General features: G+C 48.6%; 1 protein-coding gene across 1 annotated transcript in view; it reads right to left on the minus strand.

The window, feature by feature from the left end:
• Positions 1-374: 374 nt before the first annotated feature.
• Positions 375-21,537, minus strand: part of ABLIM1 (actin binding LIM protein 1) — a 185,328-nt gene continuing 164,165 nt past the window's right edge. Inside the window, exons 14-23 of the mRNA XM_028149531.2 lie at positions 16,412-16,459; positions 12,806-12,952; positions 10,588-10,679; positions 9,264-9,375; positions 7,735-7,799; positions 6,849-6,909; positions 6,001-6,008; positions 4,740-4,814; positions 3,839-3,919; positions 375-2,730 (exon numbers count right to left, since the gene is read on the minus strand). Coding sequence (XP_028005332.2) covers positions 2,617-2,730; positions 3,839-3,919; positions 4,740-4,814; positions 6,001-6,008; positions 6,849-6,909; positions 7,735-7,799; positions 9,264-9,375; positions 10,588-10,679; positions 12,806-12,952; positions 16,412-16,459 — 803 coding nt within the window. The 3' untranslated portion in view covers positions 375-2,616. The remainder of the gene's footprint in view (positions 2,731-3,838; positions 3,920-4,739; positions 4,815-6,000; positions 6,009-6,848; positions 6,910-7,734; positions 7,800-9,263; positions 9,376-10,587; positions 10,680-12,805; positions 12,953-16,411; positions 16,460-21,537) is intronic.

Below are 21,537 nucleotides of genomic sequence, written 5' to 3' on the forward strand. Positions count from 1 at the left end.
AAGGGGAGGCGCAGCTGGGAACCCACAGGACGGAGCGGGCAGAGCGAGCGGAGGGCAGAGCAGAGAAACAGGGCGTTTCTCTTGTTTTTGCACCTTATTGGCCGCAGCGCCCTCCTCCGTCCCAGGCGGCAGAGAAGGCAGTTTCTTCTCGGTTATGGAAGGAGCTGCATCCTGAACATCCCATCCCTTAACCCACCCGCAAAGCTAGCGGTGCAAGGGTATCCCAGCCCTTTATGCCTCATCGTACATCACGCGGGGGCCTGCATGGCAGCCTGGCTTTTCTGGAAGAATCTTTAAAGGAAGCACTGCTGTTCCCGGAGCCACCGAGGCCTCTCCCCCCCCACCTTACACCCCCCCCCCCCCCCCGTCATGCTCAGCGCGCTGAAAGAATCGTAAGGAAGCCCAAGGCGCAGACATAGCCCTTGTGTCAGCGCCAGGGGGTCTCGCCAGGTGTGTGATCCACCCCGAAGCGAGCAATCCCTGCTCGTGTGACGGGTAACCGGGGATGTGTATGTGCAGTGCGGGGCGGGGTTCAGGCAGAGAAGACGGGTCCGCGGGGCCGTGGCCTGGACATTCTGCGAACAAGCGTGCGGGGCCCGTTTCACACCGCGGAGGGTGTGTGGGAGCCGCTCACGGGGCTGGGCAGTCAGGAGAAGCAGGCTGCTCCGGCCGGAGCCTTCTGCCGGGGAGGGGAGCTGGGGAGCCCGCTCCGCGTTAGGGTTCGATGCCCGCTCTCTCCAGAGCACGGCACGGCTCTGCTTGCAAACAGGAGGCTCCTGGCATGTGGGGGCGACGCCTGTCTGCCTGGCGTGGGTTACATTTGCTCACACGCTTGACATGGAAAGAAGCGTTGCTGTCTTCCAAGGCGGACACAGAACCGACTCCCAAAGAGACGAGGAAAGCCGCGCTGAGTGAGTGGGAACGGGTTCTGGGCTCAGCGCGTTACCTACCACTGCAGCTGCTCCCCCGGGGCCGTTTGGTCTGCAGGTGCCCGGGGCAAACCCCTCAACCCAGTGGTCGGCAAACTGCGGCTCGCGAGCCACATGCGGCTCTTTGGCCCCTTGAGTTCTTAGCAAAGGCCAGCTGAGGAGTACCCTAATTAAGTTAATAACCATGTACCCACCTATATAGTTTAAGTTAAAAAAATGTGGCTCTCAAAAGAAATTTCAGTCGTTGTCCTGTTGATATTTGGCTCTGTTGACTCATGAGTTTGCCGACCACTGTCCTCAACCAGTGAAAGCGCGGAGGGCCCTCTGTCCACCCCACAATGACAAGCTCTCTCCACCCGCCCGGCGCCGGGAGCCTGGTTATTGACGGTGGCCGGGGAATGCTGGGAATACGCCGTGGTCCCCGCGCCCACACTTTGCCAGAGCAAAGCCAAGACTAGGGCACACAGGCTGCCAATCGCAGGCGAGGGCGGAGGGGAGGGGGCAGCACCGCACACTGCAGTCCGGCGCCAGCCCACGGAGCAGACCTGCTCTGGTCCACCCTGGCCGAGCCGCGCGTAAAATAAGTTAGAAGGTGCAGTGCGTGTGGGTGCACACACACACACACACACACACACACACACACACACACGGGGTCAACAGTGCCGAGCGAGGAGAGCTAAAAGGCCACAGGAAATCGGTGTCAGGCCATCTACCTTGGAGTTGCAGAGCCTTCAAACAGAAAACCATGCCTTTCCTTAGCCGACTACTGGAAAGACCTAGAAAAAAACCAGAACCAGCGTGGGCGAGATTCAATGCAGCGGATGCCAGGTGCAGAGCGGAGGGTGGGAACTGGCCTCGGGAGGGCACAGGAGAGTGCCATGGCCGCTGGGCAAGAATCACCGAACAGCATGCACCTGTGCCAATCTAGAGGCGATCTCCCCTTCCCTTTCTTTGCCAACAGGGGGCGCGCATGAGTCACACTATCCGAAGCGGGAAAACGAGTGATGGAGCTTTCCCTTTCGTTCCTTCCCCCTTAAAATGAAGAAAAAGAAAAGTAATTTGCAAACCAGGGCCTGGATGACAGTGGAGAATAAGGGGCTTGTTAAAAATGGCTCCGGCTGCCACTCAGCCCACTCAAGTAGCCACTGGGTTCCCTCTCGGGGCTCCCCCCACAGGAGCAGAGCTGCCTGAGGCCGGGGCGCAGGGGGGTGCACACGGCTGCTCCCACGTGGACACGCCCCCAGGCTCTTGCTCCTTAGCCACATGCTACATCACAAACAGACGCAGACGGGGGATGACGACAGCTGCTTGCTCCATGCGGCATCCTAAGGGCACTTGCTGGCTCTTACCCAGACAGTGAGCACGATGGTTGGGCAAAGGTGAAAGGGAGACCAGGGAAGGGGCCCCTGTCGTGTGCACAAGGTGGTGTGAAAGGTCACATGTGTGGGAACATAGACATCTCTACCCCATGGCTTCTTGGCAAGTGTTGCCGTTGGTCGGCCCCGTGTTTGGCTCGTGGGTGTTTTCATGAGGTTTCCCCCTTCTGGTGGTTGCCGAGGGGCAGTAGTTTGCAAATTCTCCAGTCCAGTTCAAAGCTTAATACAACATCCTACGCGTCACCGCCATCGGCAGGCCGCCTTCTAATTGCTTGTCTACATGTGGGACTCAGAAGAGTCTTGCGTGGGACTCAGAAGAGTTTTGCTCTTTTCTTCATGTCGTTGCGTCTCCAAAGAGGTAACTTGTCAAACTCCTGTATGGACATGCCGAAGATTTCCCGAAACACTTCCGGGGCGAGGTGGCGCTGGGGAGGGAGAACAGACCGTGGTCAGTCCTGACGCCCACACGGGCGGCCGTGGGGGCGGCTCTCCAGTTTACAAGGAATCGTCCCGAAGAGCAAGGCAGAACGATGCGAGAGGAGCACACCTCTGCGGCTTGTGAGCAGGCACCGCACCTCCTTCCTCCTTGCCTGGTTGGCCAGGTGAGGCACCCTCCCCTCCAGGCAAAAGGGCTGGCGCCGCACTAACTATTATTCTAACAGCACTGAGCGGGGATGGGCAGAGGAAGGTGATTTATCATGCTGGAGGGGACTCTGCTCCAGGTCCTCGGGATGCTGAGAAGATGCGGAGGAAATGGACCACAGCAATAAGAAAGCCGGGCAGAGACTCGCAAAGGGGGCCGTGGGGAGCCCCGGCTTCCCCCTGGCTCAGCCACAGCGTTGAGGTGGATGGATGCCTGGCCCACGACAGAGAACTTCCACCTGTTGTCCCTCCTAGACGGGCTCTTAGGGCACAAGCGCCTTGAGTCTCAGTGCCAGGCTGACCTTGTGTACAAAGGTACAGCCTTTTGTCGGGGAAAAGGAGCCCTTCTCTAGGAGGCTGGCAGCCAGGGCCTTTCTTAATTAAAATCATTCAGATGGAAAAATACAAAGATCAGGCTCCGTGTCTAAGGAGGTCTTGGGTATGTGTACCCGGATAACCCTCAGCAAGGAATGCGGAAGCAGCCGGGGGAAACCTGCTCATACAAACCTCTTTGTTGAGCGTTCCCTCCCCTCTCCATGAACTCAACCGAGGCCGGGGAAGGAGGGAGCTGGGGCCATCGGAAGAGGGATGGAGAGTCCACTCTACGCCACCAGCCGTAATTATGGCAACACCAAGTTTCCAAAGAAAAGGACGAAAATCATACTGGGTTTTCCTGGGGACGGGGCGGGGGGGAGGGGGGTATTTAATACTGATCTTTTAAATATAAATGTGGGTTTTTCTCCAAAGGTATTACTAAATTCTACCTACATTATGAGGTTGCTCTTTTAATTTTTTTTTTTTTTTGCCTTCATAGCAACATTTCCCAATTAGGGGAAAGTTGGAGGGAATGCCCAGGGAGCTGCAACTGGGACTAGGTTTTTATTTATTTACCTCCAGCCGCGTTCTGTCCACGTCTCTCAGGATTTTGTTGCGCCCTCTGTTGGTCACCATGAGCATTTCATATGGGAATATCTGAGAAGTGAAGAAAAAAAACATCTCTTCTAGAACACTGTGGATCATTTTATTAGCAAACAGAATCTACCGAAGCTCTAGGACTCCCCAGACAGAGCTCCTAAGATTATAATGACGGACATGGGAGGTTCCAGGTTCTTACATGTGCCCCACAGCGTCCCCCCCTCCCCCCGGTGCCCCATGGAGCCTGTGCCTTTGCGGGGTTCTGTTGCCATGTCCTGGGGATGAAGGTAAACATCAGAAGAGAACTGGAGACCTTTATATATTCTTTAACAATCTTCTTCTAAAACTGGCTTGTGAATCTACGGAGCCAGGCTGACCCAGAGCAGCGTTCTGGTGGATGACATCCTGAGCCAAGTCCCAGTTAGGGTCCCCAGGGAGTATGGCCCTTGGACACCTCTGGATCTAGGGCAACCGACCTGTCCCAGTTTGCCCGGGACCGAGGAGGGTCCTGGGAGGCAAGATTTTCAATGCAAAAACTGGGAAAGTCCCGGGCAAACCGGGACATACTGGCCATCCCATCTGGAGCAGCCTGCCGAGGCTCCCCTCAGCACTGGGCGTGCCTCGTAGGTTCATGGCGGGGCCACAGGAGTACCGAGGTCCCAGGAGACCCGCTGGCACTTCCTGTGAGCGCGCGGCAGCACACGCCGTGAGGCTGCTGACTCGGGGTGACGAAACGAGCCGGGTGGCAAGGTGCTTTGGGACATGGCTGGCCTAGGGCGCCAGGCTAGAGCCCAGCGGGCCTCGACTCTGAGGATGGTGAGAAGACAGAAAAGCTAGTGTCTTCTAGGATTACCTCCCGATTACCTCCCGCACTTGCCTTTGGCTCCAACATGTTGGGCATAGACACGCCGCGGTCCATTCTCATGCCAGGCATGTGGCCATCCGGGAGGGTCTGCAACAGAGAAGGTGGGTCAAGGGGGAGCCCTTGGCTGTGTGGGGAGCCGAGGCCTCTGCGGGCTCCCGAACCCTCCTGATTGGATCTCAAATCCTCTTCACCGTTTGAGAGATGCCATCTTCCTCACCACGGGCTTTCCAAAATGAGATCCTTGCTGCTCAAGAGCAGGACTGCTGCTATTTTCCAATCAAGCTGGGGAAACAGCCTGGCTGACCGGTAGTGACTCGTCCCTGAATTCAGGCTCCAAGCACGAAAGTATATGGGATATAAGAAAGATTTACAAAGCTTGTGATGGTTCATGCCTTATTTTTATCTCATGTTTCTTTGCATATTTTTCCTTTTCTCATTCTCTGTCATAATTTTTAAGGTTTAGGTGGTAGGAAAAAAGGAATGGCACCAAAGCATCTCTTTCCTTTTGGCCACATACCAAAAAGGTCGTAGATTTGATTCCCAGTCAGGGCACCTACTAGATGGGGGTTCGATCCTCGGTCAGGAGGCAATTGATGGATGTTTCTCTCACACATTGATGTTTCTCTCTCTCTCTTTCTCCCCGCCTCTCCCTTTCCTTCCCTCTCCTCTCCCGTCTTACTAAAATCAATGGAAAATATCCACGATGCCCTGACCGGTTTGGCTCAGTGGACAGAGCGTCGGCCTGCGGACTGAAGGGTCCCAGGTTTGATTCCGGTCAAGGGCATGTGCCTGGGTTGTGGGCACATCCCCGGTGTGGGGCGTGCAGGAGGCAGCTGATTGATGTTTCTCTCTCATCGGTGTTTCTAACTCTCTATCCCTCTCCCTTCCTCTCTGTAAAAAAATCAATAAAATATATTTTAAAAAAACAAAGAAAAGAAAAAAAAAAGAAAATGTCCACGATGAAGGTTTTTTAAAAAAGGAAAATACACTGTACATGGGCGGACCTCCGAGAGAGGATGCTTCAAGGCCATAGCAAGGCAGGGCTCCGACCCTGGCCTGGCTCCTGGCACGGCCCCGCCTGCGGGGACAGCGGACTGTGCACAGGCATGCCCGCTCCCCTGGCTTCCCACAGCTGTGGACTAACGATTCCACAGATCAACCCAAATCAGCATCTTCTCAACAGAAACCCTTCCCTGGAGCAGCAGCACCCATCTGGATTGACACATGGCTGTTCTGCTGGCGTGGCCAACTCAAGAGGGGCAGTGTTCCGTACCTGGTAGTCTGCAAAGAGAAGAAAAAGAAACGGTCAGCAGGGAAACGCGGGAACATTAATACCGAGACTGTGTCCTGTTGCAACTGCCCCAACTTCCCCCAATGACCACGTCCGCTCCCTGCTCTGGCGCTCGGTATGGTACACAGTGCCCGCCTGTCTGCCTCCCTGAAGCCAGGAAATGCCGGCTCGGGTTCCAGTTATCAGTTACACACCCTTTTCTTGCAGAAGTTTTCCCTGACACCGCGAAGGCGTTTCTGCCTTCTCTCTGCATCTCCGATCACAGCATTTATCACATAGAGCTTCTCTCTTATTCTCACTTAGCTGTAAGCATTTATTAAAAACAAATGTTTTCATTGATTTTTTTTAGAGAGAGAAGAAGGGAGAGGGAGAGAGATAGAAACATCGATGAGAGTGAAACATTAATCGGCTGCCTCCTGCACACCCCCTACTGGGGATTGAACCCGCAACCTGGGCATGTGCCCTGAACGGAAATTGAACCCGTGACCTCTTGGTGCATGGGACGACGCTCAACCCACTGAGCCACACCAGCCGGGCTCAGCTGTCTGCATGTGGAAGGTAGGCCCACCCATCACTGTATCTCCAAGGGTCTGAGTGCTCAGCACGCAGCAGAAGCGATTACAAACTCGCTTCTTACAAACTCGCTTCTCCTGGCCTCATGTCACTGAGATCCTTCAAGATGTTAACAAATGCTCTGTTAGCTCGCAGAGGGCGGGTGGGATCCCACTTCGGAATGTAAGGCAGCAAGAACCCAGCTAATGTGCTTGTCACTGCACAGTCTGTGCTCGACCTCAGCCATGGCCAGTCCAGTGCGGCCGCAGCGCCCTCACCTCGCGCTCCCCCACTGACGTCCCCGTAGCTGTTGTACTGAGCGAAGTCTGTAGAGACGGGCTGAAATGAGAAGAAACACAGCATTAGAAAACCGACTCCACAGTGATCGCTTGGGAGTCAGGTGAAAAGGAAGGAAGGATTTGCAAAACCTAAGAGTTCTTCCCAAACTGAATTCCTAGGCCCTCACAATTTCCCTCCTACTTCTTTGACTTGTGTGAAATCTCTTTACTTTTGGTAGTACAATCAATGCCGCTGCTCAGCAGGTCCTTGGTAAGCAAGTACCTCTTGCTAATACATAATAAAACGTCTCTCCACGCAGTTACACAATAACATTTATTCCATGTGTTGTGGGGAAGGAGGTAGTAAAAAACTTTCCTATATATATATTTTTAAATATTTTTTATTGATTTCAGAGAGGGGAAGGGAGAGGAATAGAGAGGTATAGAGATTGATGAGAGAGAATCATCAATGGGCTGCCTCCTGCATGCCCCCTACTGGGGATTGAGCCCACAACCTGGGCATGTGCCCTGACCAGGAATCAAACTGTTGACTTCCTGAGCCGCCCCAGCTGGGCTTTCATATATATATTTACAGCAGAGATAAAGGCTCAAATAAGTGTGTTTTGCTTGATTGCGGAAATATTTGCCACTCTTACTTAACCCAGTCTTCCCATAAACTTACACAAGCTATTCTGTTATCCAAAGTCCATTTCCCTTTCTTTCAATAGAAATATTTTGCCCGTAATTCCAAGTGATTTACTAGGAGATCAGGGAGATTACAGTTTTCATTATGTGCTGAGACAGACCACCACGTCAGCTGTGTTCCGGCGACACGTCAGCACTTCGACCACGACTGACTCAGAAATGATGGATGGGGAAACCTTACCCGGTGAAGCCCGTTTCTTCCATAGCCTGGGAGAGACGAGGTTTTAGATGACAGGACATGCGAAGCTAAGCGAGAAAAAAGGTAAAAAAGCAACTGTTAGGAAACAGGAAGTCCCATTCTTCAATGAAATTGGCAGCGTATCTTCTACCTTGCAGAATAGAAGATTTAGAAAAAAATAATCCAAATAATATTGGGCTGAAATGTTCACAACACACCAGCCTATTAGGTGATGCAGGGAATGGGTGGGGGGGTGATATTACGGAGGAGGGGTGAGGATTCTTTATCTCTGAGTCCTTGATACAAGCCTAACAACGCTGTTGTTATCTTTCCATTTTGCAGGAGAAGAAATAGGGGCCAAGGAAAGTTAAGTATCTTGCCCAAGGTCACTCAACTTGTAAATAGCCCAGCAACGATTTGAACCCAGGGCTCTTTGGATGCACAAGCCCACGCCTCAGGTGATATGGCGGCAAACACTGACCCAAAAGTCAGCCATGTAAGGTATCAGTCGGATTGGACTCCTGGGAGGCTTGGGGTGGATGCCTCAGGAACGGCTGGGCTTTGGGGAAGGCAGACCTGGGCCTGAATCTGGGTCTGCAACTTAATGCCTCTGTATCTCTGGGCAAGCACTTCATCTTTTTAAGTCTTCATTTCCTGACCCACGTGGGTCTAGTGCTACATATTCTTACAGAACATAATCTTGGAGTTGATTTGGACTCTGAGGATTAGTAACCACCCAACCCAAAGTCAATGCCAGGCGGGCATCTGAGAGGTGGCAGGGCACCATGTGGAGGCCGTGGGCTCTGGGGTCATGATACTTGGACTCCTAAATCTGGGTTCTGCTAGTTATTAGTGACGTGACCTTGGGCAAGTTACTCAAACTTCCTATACCTGAGCTACAAAATTGGGATAATAATAATAATACCTACTTCACTGGCTCGTCATGAAGATGAAGTGAGATCATGTTTAGCAAAAATGCCTGCGGACAGTAAACACTAAACGCATTTCTAAAGGAGCCAGAAGGGGAGAAAAGCAGGCACTAGTTCAGAACATGGGAGGAACAACCTTGTGGGTTAGGAGAGAACTGGCTTTTGACAAATATAAGCAGGGGAAACTATCCTGATATATCCAATATATAAGTAACGTCTTTCAAAAGTGTCAACCATAACACCATGAGCCTTCAGCTTTGTGTTGAGCACGTTAATGTAAAGTTACAATACTTAGAAAGTCTGGTTTGTGCTCTCTATGGATTCCCATTATGCTGTCTCCCTCTTCCTGACGATTATAACCTGAACCCTCGTGTCCTTGAGGTCCTTCCTCTCAGGGCTCCCCACTTGCAGCAGAAAGGAAACGCACATTTAAGGAAGCGCCATGGCATGCCTATAAGCTATGTTGGCATGGAGTGGGTTTGCCACACTTCCTTCCCTGGAGAACACCGTGCGGGGTCCACCAGAAAGGGGACAGCCAAGGCCGGCCCCTTGCAGGCAGGTGGCCTGCTGTCGGCTCGGAGGAGGTGGTGGGTCTACTCTCACCTGAGTTGATGGGAGAGTCATAGCGACTGGCTGCCAGGGATGCCCTCTCCCGGCTCTCCCTCTCCCTCTCCATCTCTTCCTTCAGGATCAGCTGCCCCAGGCCCGAGTTGAGCTATTCACAAGGAAAAGAAAAACGGAAGGGAAGCCCGCAATTACTTCCATGAAAAATTTCTTTTTAGAAGGTCCTGTGAGAAGTACCGACTCCAGGCAAAGCCTGGATGGATAGTCTCAGAGGCTGGTGGTGCCTCTGGAGCTCGGACAGGTTTTGGACCTTGAATCCTCAGCCTCTTCAATGTCAAGGCTGACATTTCCCTGTCAGGCTCCACGTCAGAAGGATGTTCTCCCTCCCTCGCTCTCCCCCAAAGCGCCAGCAGGTGACCTCAGGAGGCATGTGTGAGTGTGTGTGGATTTTTGATGTAGGAAGGGGACATTGGGAATAGTAGTCTTTAAAAAGAAACTACACTGATTTGTTTAAAAACAAGAAAAAAAAATAGTAAGACTTGCTCATTGTATAGATTTTAGAAAACCCAGAGAAGAGTAACCCATAACCCACCACTCAGAGATACCCATTTACATTTTTATTTATATCCATCCAATACATTTTAGGCACATATTATACAAAACTAGGATCATACTATAAATGCAACTCTGCATCCTATCTTTTCATATAACTCGTATCATGTGCATTTCCCATGTGATTAAGCATCTTTGGAAAATGTCATTGGAAGGGATTCATCAAACCCTTATTGGAGGGAGAGGTTATAATGCCCTGGCCCCTCTACCCCAGGCTATAGCTGCCTTTCTATTGGTCTTATGGATGCTGTAGGCCCATGTGAGAGAGAAGCCCATGAGGGCGTATTAGAGGCAGTCTATTTCATCCCCTCTCTCCTGGCCCAGATGTACACACAAGGTCCCATGCGTCCTGAGGAAAGACTTGGAGAAAGACTCCATTCCAAGGGAATTCCTTCAGGAGAGCCTGCATGAGGGCAGGACGGTGTTGAACAACCTGGGTGTACACCTTGGCTCTACTGGGCCCTTCATCATCCTCTCGACACAGGTACCACACTCACATGCCCGCACAGGGTCGCGCTCTCCTTGCAAAAGCCCACACCGTCACACGGCCCTCTGACCTCCAGCCTTCAGGTCACCTCTTCCAGAACCCACTCAGTACTCTGTTGTATTACAATCACTAGAAGCAAACCCTTGAGGGCTTTGATGACCACTTCTTGCTCATCTTGGTGGCTTGCCCATTAGTAGTCACTCCAGAAATATGGACGGGAGAGAACTGACTTGAAGACTGCAGCAAAGTAGTTTAAGGACCAACCTTCATTAGTTGCTCTTCCTGAAGCTGCCGGCGTCTCAGGAGTTCCTCATCGTCTTCCTCTCTGCCACTAGATCTGCGTCTCATGTCAGCTCCTAATTCCACAGCAAAGACAACTTCTCACATTAGCCGCACGGCAGGGGCATCGACGGGCCTAGTCCACCTGGGCTCAACTGGCCAGGCCGCCAAGGTCGGCAGTGGTCTTGGCCATGGGTGAACAGCACCAGGAGAAAAAGGAGCCTACCGCCAAGACAGTGGGTCTGTTTGACAAGCGGGTGGAATGTGGGATCCGGTGAAGCCTGGATTTGGGCCTCCCCATAACTGGTCTGCTCAATTAAAGCTCGGGTTTGCCACTGCGATGGGGTCTAAGTCCTCCCTGGTTAGAGCTCTCGGTAGTAAGAGGGAGGAGCATCTACACTTATTTTGATGTCCCTGAGGTCAATTTCAAATAGAGAGACATCTAAATTCATCCACATGCTTTTAAATAGTCACTCTTTTATGACAAGGTTTAAAATCTTATCGTTCCCTCTTCTGCTGACTAGATAGGTTGCCATAATAACATCACCCTGTCTTCTACCCTTAATAAACTCCATAACAAGTATGCTTTTTATTTAGGGATGGGTCTCTAATGCTTCCTTTTTCTCAGACCTTTGAAAAATGATTATAAAAAAGCTTTCTGCTGATCAAAACTCAATAAAAACTCTCACTACAGCAATAGAGCTAAAAAGTGACTTCCTTTGGTACAGTATAGCAAGTCATGTGCAATTTTTAAGCTTCCTGGTAAAGGGAGACAGAGGGTGGAAAGGAAGAATCTGTCTAAATGGTTGGAAAATTAAGATAATGAGTGTTTTTCCTTGGATTAATCTGACTGTGGGAGGAAACAGGAAAGCTTGCTAATCTAATCAAAACAGACCTTAATCGGCTCAGTTTTTCTTATTTTGATTAATGGGCCAGAAATTGCCTTCATTTTGGAACCCCAAAGAGCTTTAAACTATTTAGGGGTGTCAGTTTCAACAGCAAAATGTTAATTCTCCTGGCCCCTTTGGGTCTGGCTGCGGTAAAGACCCCACTAAGCAACGTGACTGAACTGGGAACCTCAAGGGCCCCACGAACTGCCTGGCAGAGAAAAGCTGATATGATTGGCTCTTAGTTCCTAAAATCATAAAAGTCAAGGTGAGTATTCTCTCTTTATATTGATAAAAAAATGAATAAACACAAGTTTGCAAGAATCAGATATATCTCAAGGCAACATCATGTGGAGAATACTTGTGAGTGATGAACCCAAGAGGATTTCCTTGGACTATTTCTATACATATAAATTGCTTTAAAATCTACAGCTAGGGCTCGTAAAAGTTATTCCCAAACTAAACTGATACAAAAATAGCCTGAGGAAAACAATTTGGAAATTTTGGAAAATTGAAGGCCTTTTAGGTTGTCAACAGAAATGTGATATGATAGTCACATTTGTAAGTCCAACTGACTCAACTTTTAGTATTAGCGTCTGAGTTTGCTTAATATCACTTTTTTAGGCCAAGTGATTTCACTACTGACAAAACAGTAAAGAAAGACACAGACACAATTCTAAAGCATTCATTTGAGGTTCAAAGCAACGAATGAAATAGCTGGAATGTGACATCGGAGCACAGGATCATGGAGATGATGGATGCACAATCACGTAACTTTACACGCGCAATTTCAGAACGCGTGACCCTGTAGTAGCCCTCCTTAGAAATGGAGAACGTGATCTCGTAAGAAAAGTGGAAGTGCTTCAGGGTTAAGATTAGCTGTTAAGAGAACTGCAATTACGAGCAGAAATCGTCTGAAACAAATCTGAAAGAAGCCATGCTTCTGTGGACCCTCGGTTAACTGGGTTAACTCGCCAGCTAACTTCTAATTATATAGAACAATGTTCTTGCCAAAGAGCTTTGAGTCAATGGCATTCAAAAGTTACCGACTCAGCAGTAATGACTCCGAGGGTCCGTGTGCATCATCCGTTTTAGACCAGTTCTGCATCTTGGTGATTTGGTTAGAGCAAGGCTCTGGTGATGGGTGTTGGTAGCTTGGAAGCATTTTGCACACACATTAATACCGCATTAGTTCTTCCCACTATTCTACCTCCTCTTGGTCGTTCTTCTCTTAAAAACCTTGCATATTCTTAAGCATTGCACTTTGAGATCTCCTAGCAACCTGTCCATTTGGCTTAGCTGTAACAGTCGCATACCTACGGCGGCAAGTGAGGGGGGACCAGGCCAATGGTCCGTCTCAATCTTTGGGATCTCGCTGGGGTCTGGCGCCTGCGCTGCTGGGAACTTGGAAAACTTGATGATGTCGTCTGCAGACTTGCTCTGGGCTGCCAAGGCAGCTGCATCTAGGCGGAATCAGGGGGAGCTTAGCTACCGGTCTGCAAGGCCGTGGTGGTCAACCCACTCACAGGGTCTTGTTCTCTGGCAAAGGTTTCCACTCCAGACAGCTCTGCTTATTGCCATGATCAATCCATCACCCGGTCAGTGGTGCCCAGTGACAGCTCGGCTCATCGGATGCTCCCAGAAACAAAGCTTCATTTTACACCTGTTCTACATCTGCTCTGGAGCCTGCTATCCAATACTAGCAACACGTGGCAATTTACATTAAATTAATAAACTTAGCCCTAGCTGGTTTGGCTCAGTGGATAGAGCATCGGCCTGTGGACCAAAGGGTCCTGGCTTCGATTCCAGTCAAGGGCACGTACCTCAGCTGCAGGCTCCTCCCCGGCCTGGGCCCTGGTCGGGGCTCGTGCAGGAGGCAACCAATCGATGTGCTTCTCTCACATCAATATTTCTCTCTGTCTTTCCCTGACTCTTCCACTCTCCCTAAAAGTCAATGGGAAAATATCCTCGGGTGAGGATTAAAAATAAATTAAATGGGGAACAAAATGATTAAACTAAAATTCAGGTCCTCAGTTGCAAATGTTAAGTGCTCAATAGCCACATGTGATTAGTGTCTATTGTATTGGACAACAGTTATAGAACATTCCCATCATCCTAGAAATTTCTATTGGGACAATCTCCTAGAGCAATTAGACATCTGGATTAGTCACTTGAAATTAAAGAGCTGAGTTAAAAGCACGATACTGTCATCTGACTGTAGTTGTTAATCACAAGCGGGCTGGCTGGCTTTGTCTTTTGGCTTCTTAGCCACAAATATACTGCTCCAGTTCATTGTAATACTTCTATACTATATCCGGTGTCACCCCCTAAATGTATACATGCACTTCGAATAATGATAAAGGCAGTTATAATTTTCAAAATTGAGCTATCAGCTGTGAAAGTGCATATACATTGTTTTGGGGCACCCTGCACATGGGTCCTTGAGTCCCAGGAGAAACGGACGTGGGAAAACCCACTTTCAGCTTGCAGGAACTAGCGCAGTGACTATGTCTGCTGTACTCCCACTGTTTTGTCCGAGGGTCTGCACACACAAGTGAATCACCCCACTTTAAAACACAGGGGCCAGACTGGCAGCAGCCGGCCTGCACAGGGCTCTTAATGGCTCTGCTTAGAGGAAGCGTCGTCGGCTTAGAGCCTCAAATCTGATCAGAGATGGAGCCCAGCAAGCTGGGAGAAATGCTCAGGTCCTACTTCCGCCAAGGGACCTGGGATGTTACTAAACATTTAAAAATATTTATGTTGCTTTAAATAAAACTTCCTCTCTCCCAGGGCTCACAGCTTTTTGAATCTGGATATGATTCTTTGAGTCTTCAGCTCCCCGTCCTCATTCTTATTGAAAACTTCTAGGTCTCAATTTGCTTAAGTGACTTGACCGAGGTCGTCCTTTGCAATAATAAGGAACAAGGCCTTGGCCAGGCTTGGAACAGTGTTTCTCTGAATCATTAACCTCATGAGAGAGAGAAAAAAAAAATCAGGTTGGAAAGCACTGCATAAATATCCTCTTCTTAAAGAAGAACAAAACGTGTTAGCACAGTAAAGGCTGAGTTCTGTATTACAAAAAAAAAAAAAAAAAAAAAAGCGTGCCTTCCTCTAAACCTAGCATTTTCCAAATGCCCCGGGGCAGACACCAGGTGTCGGTAGGACCCCTGTGTCTATTGCATGGCCTGCCTGTTCTGCAGAAGGTCCTTTGGGACGTGCTGCTTTGGGTGTGCTACTCTAATTAATTAATTAATTAATTACAACGGCCTGAAAGACAAGAGGAAAGTCAAAGTAAATTTCAAGAAAAGAAGCCAATTAATCCCTTCCAAATAAATCATCTAACACTATTCCATCTTTAGTCTTAATCATTTGATTATTTTTGTTTAGAGAGGCAGGGCCTAAAGATTCCAGTATTTCAAAAGACTCTAAATTGATAAATCTAACTGAGGATCTTATTCTTAAATTTGGAGAGAGAAAAAAAAAAAGCAGGACTTCAAACAGTACTTACTCATTAGAATTGGTGAAGTCAGTAAACATTCACATGTTAATGAGTGGGTGACAAGACATTAAACCATAAAAAAAAACAAAAACAAAAACAATGTTAAGAAACTTAAAAAAGCAAGCACGGGGTGTAAAATCTTAAATAAAAAAACAGAATGAAGAAGAAAGTCAGAATTCCACAAATGTTACAATACATACATTCTCTTTCCCCCCGAGAATGTAGGCCTAAATATGTCCCCCTGTGCTTTTTTGACTTTGTTTTTCGTGTCATCCTAATCCTTAAGGACTCATTAATGTCAACTACCTTTTAAAGGCAGCCTTCAAATTTCCAGGCACAATTTGTGTCTAATTTTCTGAAATCACTTAAAGACTGATCTTGGCTTTAGAGGAATCCATTCACAAAGATTTGTGGCAGATAACTCTTGAGAGACCTAATCAGGGTGGGGGAAATGTGATTTACACAGAGCGAGGTGATTTCCTGGGCTTCAAAATTCCATATTCCCGGACAAGGAAAGCACCAGTCTAAACCCACAGCAGTGATTCTTGGTTTGCAGGCATTTCACAGACAAACTAGCCTAACTCACAGATTTGAGAAAACGGAGGGACAGAGGAATGGTGTCCATGACATCCTAAATCACAGAGCCATTGAGGGGAGGAGCTGGGACGAGGGCCAGGACTCTGAGTCAGCGTGTGTCCCATCCGCTCCATCACCGGGCACAGATGTCTTCATGCTACAGAAGAAACTGGGGGACTGGACGGCCACGCTGATATGGGCTTCGTCCAGTTCATTTTTCAGGAAAGCTAGCTTGCACTAGTTTTAAGTAGTTAAATTGTAAGCTGATCAAAGTAGTTATAGAGGCTGGTTAAATTATTAAATGGCAGAGAAAAGACAAACATGTCTTGTTAGGGTGTTTGTGAGTTATTGTGTGGCTAGTCCTACCCCTTCTCAACGAACGGCACGATACATGGTTAGATGGGCTCAGAAATGAGCTAGGCCAGTGGTCGGCAAACTCATTAGTCAACAGAGCCAAATATCAACAGTACAACGATTGAAGTTTCTTTTGAGAGCCAAATTTTTTAAACTTAAACTTCTTCTAACGCCACTTCTTCAAAATAGACTCGCCTAGGCCGTGGTATTTTGTGGAAGAGCCACACTCAAGGGGCCAAAGAGCTGCATGTAGCTCGCGAGCTGCAGTTTGCCGACCACGGAGCTAGGAGTTTCCTGACCACGCTAAGCCTCCTCCCTCTGGAAACCCCAACTTCACAATGTTTGCATCTCAGGAGGACATCAAGGCGCAATTCGCTGGGCACCCGGGTTTGATTCTCAAAAGCAGCAGCTGATAAGCCTTTCAGAGGACAGCAAAGAGGAGGTCAGCGGATGCTGCTACTTAAAAGCTAACGCGGAGGAAAGCGGGTTTTACCATGCTGTTTGTAGATGGGTGGTTTTCGGTAAATGTTGATTCCTTGATCTGTGGAAATGAAAAGCAAAGGTGTGTGATTATGGGAACCAGTTCTGCGATGGGAAAAACAGAACAACCAAGAGGCAAACCAAACTGAAGACTCTTGAACAAATATAACCCAGACGGTCAACTTTTGTATTACAAAGAGTGGTGTTACTGGAAGCAGAAATTACAGGAATGAGCGAATTGCTACAACAAGTGATATGAAATCCTTTGTAATACATCTTAGCATATATAGACATGTCATTAATTCATGAGCCATTTATTTCCAATACACATTTCACTAAAAGTAGGACTAAAACAGGAAGAAATGCAAGCAGTGGAGTACTCTACGGTGAGGAAGACATAACCAGTTTGGGGGAAATCCCCAAAATGCTACTGTCTAGAAATTGAGCTCCCAGTAGATACCAGTGGCTCAATTTACTTCTCAACTAATGAATGGGACAGTGGAAAGCAATGTAGAAAAATCAAGAGTCATTTCTTTAAACACAGAAACACTTTTTAGGGGCAAAACTAGTCGGATGTACTACCAGGATGTTTGCCTAACTCCTAACTTTGGTAGGCCAATTTTTTTTTTTTAAAAGACTGAGATGCCAAATATTATTCACATATTTACACAGGACCCCATTTGATTATGCTGCCATTTCACTTTGAGCACAAATACTCAGGAAATGTCAAAAGCTTTGTTTCTCCAGAACCCTGGGCACTGTATCTTGGTGGGGCATTCTTCATGAAAAAAAAAAAAAAAAAAAAGGGTGGGGTGGGGGAGCACTCAACTGCGTAACTGAAACTTTTAAAAAAGGCAATCCCGCCGAAACCGGTTTGGCTCAGTGGACAGAGCGTTGGCCTGCGGACTCAAGGGTCCCAGGTTCGATTCCGTTCAAGGGCATGTACCTTGGTTGCGGGCACATCCCCAGTAGGGGGTGTGCAAGAGGCAGCTCATCGATGTTTCTCTCTCATCGATGTTTCTAACTCTCTGTCCCTCTCTCTTCCTCTCTGTAAAAAATCAATAAAATATATTAAAAAAAAACAAAAAAGGCAATTTTAGCTTAGTGGAATGAATCTCAATGAAGTTTCCTCTATTTTATTAGGTCAGTCTGGAATGCAAAAGGAAAAAACCGATTTCAGATCCCAAACATGTATACTAGCATGAACATCGTGGATCATGTATTAAACCACTTTCCGGAACTAAAAGAAGCAAAACAACGTGCTTCCCATGGAAAAAGGATGCCGTGACTTCGGATGGCCAATCTTGCCTTTCCCAACGGAGCTGAGCCTAAACATGACGATGCTGGCGGGTTCTGATTTTCCCGGTTCCGGGTGGCAGGTGACTATTCGTGCTGGGACAGCAGGTGCTGCGACTGCAGAGCGAAGCTGCCAGCACCACGCCTGAATTGCCAGATACCTTTGCGGGCTCCGGGGGTGGTTGGTGAGGGATGTGCTGCAGAGAGACCATTTCACTCCGCTCAGAAAAGGCCATGGGAAGGGTCTCCACGTGGGAGACACAGGAAAAACAAAGGCTCTGAGTGTCGCTGTGATCCCATCTTTAGAATGAGAGGTCACTGCATCGCCATTGCGCTAATTAGTCAACGACACCAAGCCATAGCGTGATAGCTAAGGAGCCGCTGATATCCAGGTGAAATTAAAGTTTTAGTAAAAACAACACAACTCAAACCCTCATCCCTTCACTCTCCGCCGCCCACACCCCTTCAAAAATGACGTGGGAAAAGTTAACCCTTCGATACCATCCTGGCGTTTCACATGTAACATGTTTGAAAGGCCTCCTAGGTCAGATCCTGCAATTTAGGGTTTGTCAACTGTACATCCCGATGTAAAGAGCATGAGCAATGGAGACGAGACAGAGGTGACAAGGCTACATTCTACACTGCGACAGGACACCATGACATAGACCGTGTCAGCTCCTACCTGGAACATGGAAATGTTTAGGGGCCTGAGCGTAAGTTGGAGTGAGAGGGCGGCTGTCTGGCCGGTGGGGGAGAGGGGAGTTCCGGCCGCTGGACGGCTCATTGCCTCCAATGAGAAGAATGGAGAAAACAAAATGAGAGAAGGGACAGCAATAAAGGAAACCGAGCGAGCGTAATAAAACTTCAAAACCACCAGTGGGGAGGAGCAGCATCAAAAAAAGGAGGAATGGAAGAAACAAACTCAACGCAGCAACGTGGCTGGCAAAGGGGGGATAAGGTTTAGTTTCCCGGAAGAGAGGCTTGAGTTCCGGTAACGGTGGTGAAGCAGCTAGCAGCGAGGCGCGTCCTCCAAGGCGTGTGGCTGAGGCTGTGAGCAGGCAGGGCGCGGCTCGGACGGGGCGTTCGGTACGAGGAATGGAAAGGCACTGGCTAATGCCTTTCCCTTCAGGACCAGTTGCTAGATGGTTAGATCCCATGCGTGTGAAGGAGTGGGATAGGCAACCCAAGCACAAGCCTTCCAGGCGTGATGACGGAGGCTGGTGGCTGGACGGCATTTCTCTGAGCGAAGGCTACGTCTGGGAGCCTGTGTGGTCACCCAGCCCTTCCCCTGAGCAACCCAAATGCCTTCATTGCAGCGTGTGCTTCTGTTTCCTCTTTGAAATACACCAGATGAGTCAGGCCCCTTTCTTCCAGGCACTGTGGGACCATGCGTACCCCTCTCCATCTTTCTCTACAAAGATGAGGCACCGCCCACTCCAATGACTGCACCCCTGAAATACTGACTGAACACCTGGGATGGCTGGGCCCTGAGCTGTGAGCGAGGATAAGTAGATGAAGGAGATTTAGTCCCTGCCCTCCAGGGGCCCAGAGTCCACCTAAGGAGTCAGACTTAAGACACATAAATATAATACCTTGCCATAGTATTCAGAGGCATATGAAAAATTATAACACAAAGGGGCGCACCGTCAATTCCTCAGGAAAGCGACAGAAAGATAGGAGAAGTGCGCGGGACCCGGCAGAGTACGCTCGCCAGGTGGGTGGTGGGCAGAGGGTGGGGACGCTCAGATTTCAGAAGGCTGGAGCAGCCTAAGGAAGGAGGCATGGAAGGGCACAGTGGGCGGGAGCAACAGGACTGGCCACTGGCTGGAAAGCCTGGTGGTTCTGGAGGAGAACGGGGAGGGGTGTGGAGAGGACGCTGGGCGAGGCTGCAGTAGCCCTGAGTGCCCTCCCTGCTGACCACGCGAACTGCAGGGGTGAACGGAGGCCTGTCTCCCATTCTGTGGGTTGCCTTTTACTTTCTTGACAGTGCCCTTTAAAGCAAAAGTTTTAAATTTTGATGAAGATCAATTTATCTAATGATGACAACTTAAAATAAATAATAGATTTAAAAAAATATATATAGCAAAAGCTGATTTTTTCCTACCACCTTATTAATTTTTTTTTTTTTAAAAAGGAGATATAGTTGACATATAACAGGGTACTAATTTTAGATGTACAAGAGCCAGTTTCCTCAGGTAGGCCAAACTGTTGTAAATCTGGCCAGCAGAAAATGAAAGATGTCAACTGCTGGAGTTTCAAAACACACTTCATCGTTTTAAATCTCTCAATATGTATAATTTTAGGTCACCAGAGTACAGGTCTGTACCAAATGGGCAGCACGATATTTCAGGTATGAAACCGGAATTTAACTGGCTCAGATCAATATTCTAAGTTTTTGGTTATTATATTCTGAAACTTTTGTCTTCCTCGCCCCCCCCCCTCAAGTTACTTAAGCATCTAGCTCCCAATATATTATAATTAGACTTTACTACTTAAGTCAGATGTTAGCTTCTAAAAATTATGATGCTTCGCTCTAAACTGCGATCTATTCAAAAACTCATTTCAAAAAATGCTATCTCATTGACTATCACTCTCCTAAAAAGAAGTAACCGGCTCATGTCTGAAAAAAAAAAAAAAAGAGTATAATTAACACAGGTAGAAGCAAGCAGGGAGGGAGACTATGCTTTATGTTTAGAAGAAAATCCCAGTTTAAATCTAAGGAAGAATGAGAACTCGGTCTCATTCATCTGTGTGCTCAGCACAGCGCCTGGCCAGAGTGCGTGCCCAGGAAAGGTCCGTGAGTGAATGATTGAAGGCCAACAAACTAACCCGACAGCTCTTCATGGCCTCATGCGGTAAGCACCACTGCACCCTCTTTCTCTCCATTAAAGGCAGCGATGGGATCACCATCGCACCCCGTTTTTATAACGTTCCCATTAGAGCCGATCCTCAACAACCCCACCTTAATCGTTTCGTTTCAGGGGAATTCTTGACTCCTCTAAACATTAGGGATTATTCAGAAGAGGGACCCCATCACTGAAAAACAGAATACTTCTTATGGGCTCTTCTCCAAAGAAGTTCTAGAGACACTCAACTTTCTCGCTTTCTTTGAGGCTGGTGTTTTGAAGACTCATTCTGCAGACCCTATGCACAGGGTGTTATTGCTTCTGAACCCCACTGCTCCTGCACCATCCTCCTCTGGCCTCCCTGTACTTACAACATCAGCCATTTCAGGGAAATGTTTGCGCAGGTGTGGGCTATCATGCCCAATCAGAAGAAACACCATTACATTTGTTTTGATAATTATTAGCGGGAGTCATGTGCACCCACAAATATCTGCATGTACAGGGCACAGGGTTTAAGGTTTTTGGAACTGGCATTTGCCCGACTATTAAACATCTTTCCTTCATGAGGGTGCTCTGCTGGCAAGTGGCCGGAGAAGCCCATCTGTTCTCGGATGCGGCCCACGACTCTCTGAACTCCCAGGGGTGCATTCCAGCCAAACGCTGGCACCGGTTGGGCACAGTTCTTTATTTGGCTGCATATCTTCAGCAACCATTGACCTTTCTAGTTCCTAGAAAAAGCCCTCATGTGTTCAAGTCTTTGTAAGTAGATTTAACTCTATATATAATCACTTAACACCTCCCACAGCCCTAGCTGGTTTGGCTCAGTGGATAGAGCATTGGCCTGCAGACGGAAGGGTCCCAGGTTCGATTCTGGTCAAGGGCACATGCCCGGTTGTGGGCTCGATCCCCAGTAGGGGGCGTGTAGGAGGCAGCCGATCAATGATTCTCTCTCATCATGGACGTTTCTATCTCTCTCTCCCTCTCCCTTCCTCTCTGA

This window comes from Eptesicus fuscus, chromosome 17 (genome assembly GCF_027574615.1).
Source record: "Eptesicus fuscus isolate TK198812 chromosome 17, DD_ASM_mEF_20220401, whole genome shotgun sequence".
NCBI classification, from domain to species: domain Eukaryota; kingdom Metazoa; phylum Chordata; class Mammalia; order Chiroptera; family Vespertilionidae; genus Eptesicus; species Eptesicus fuscus.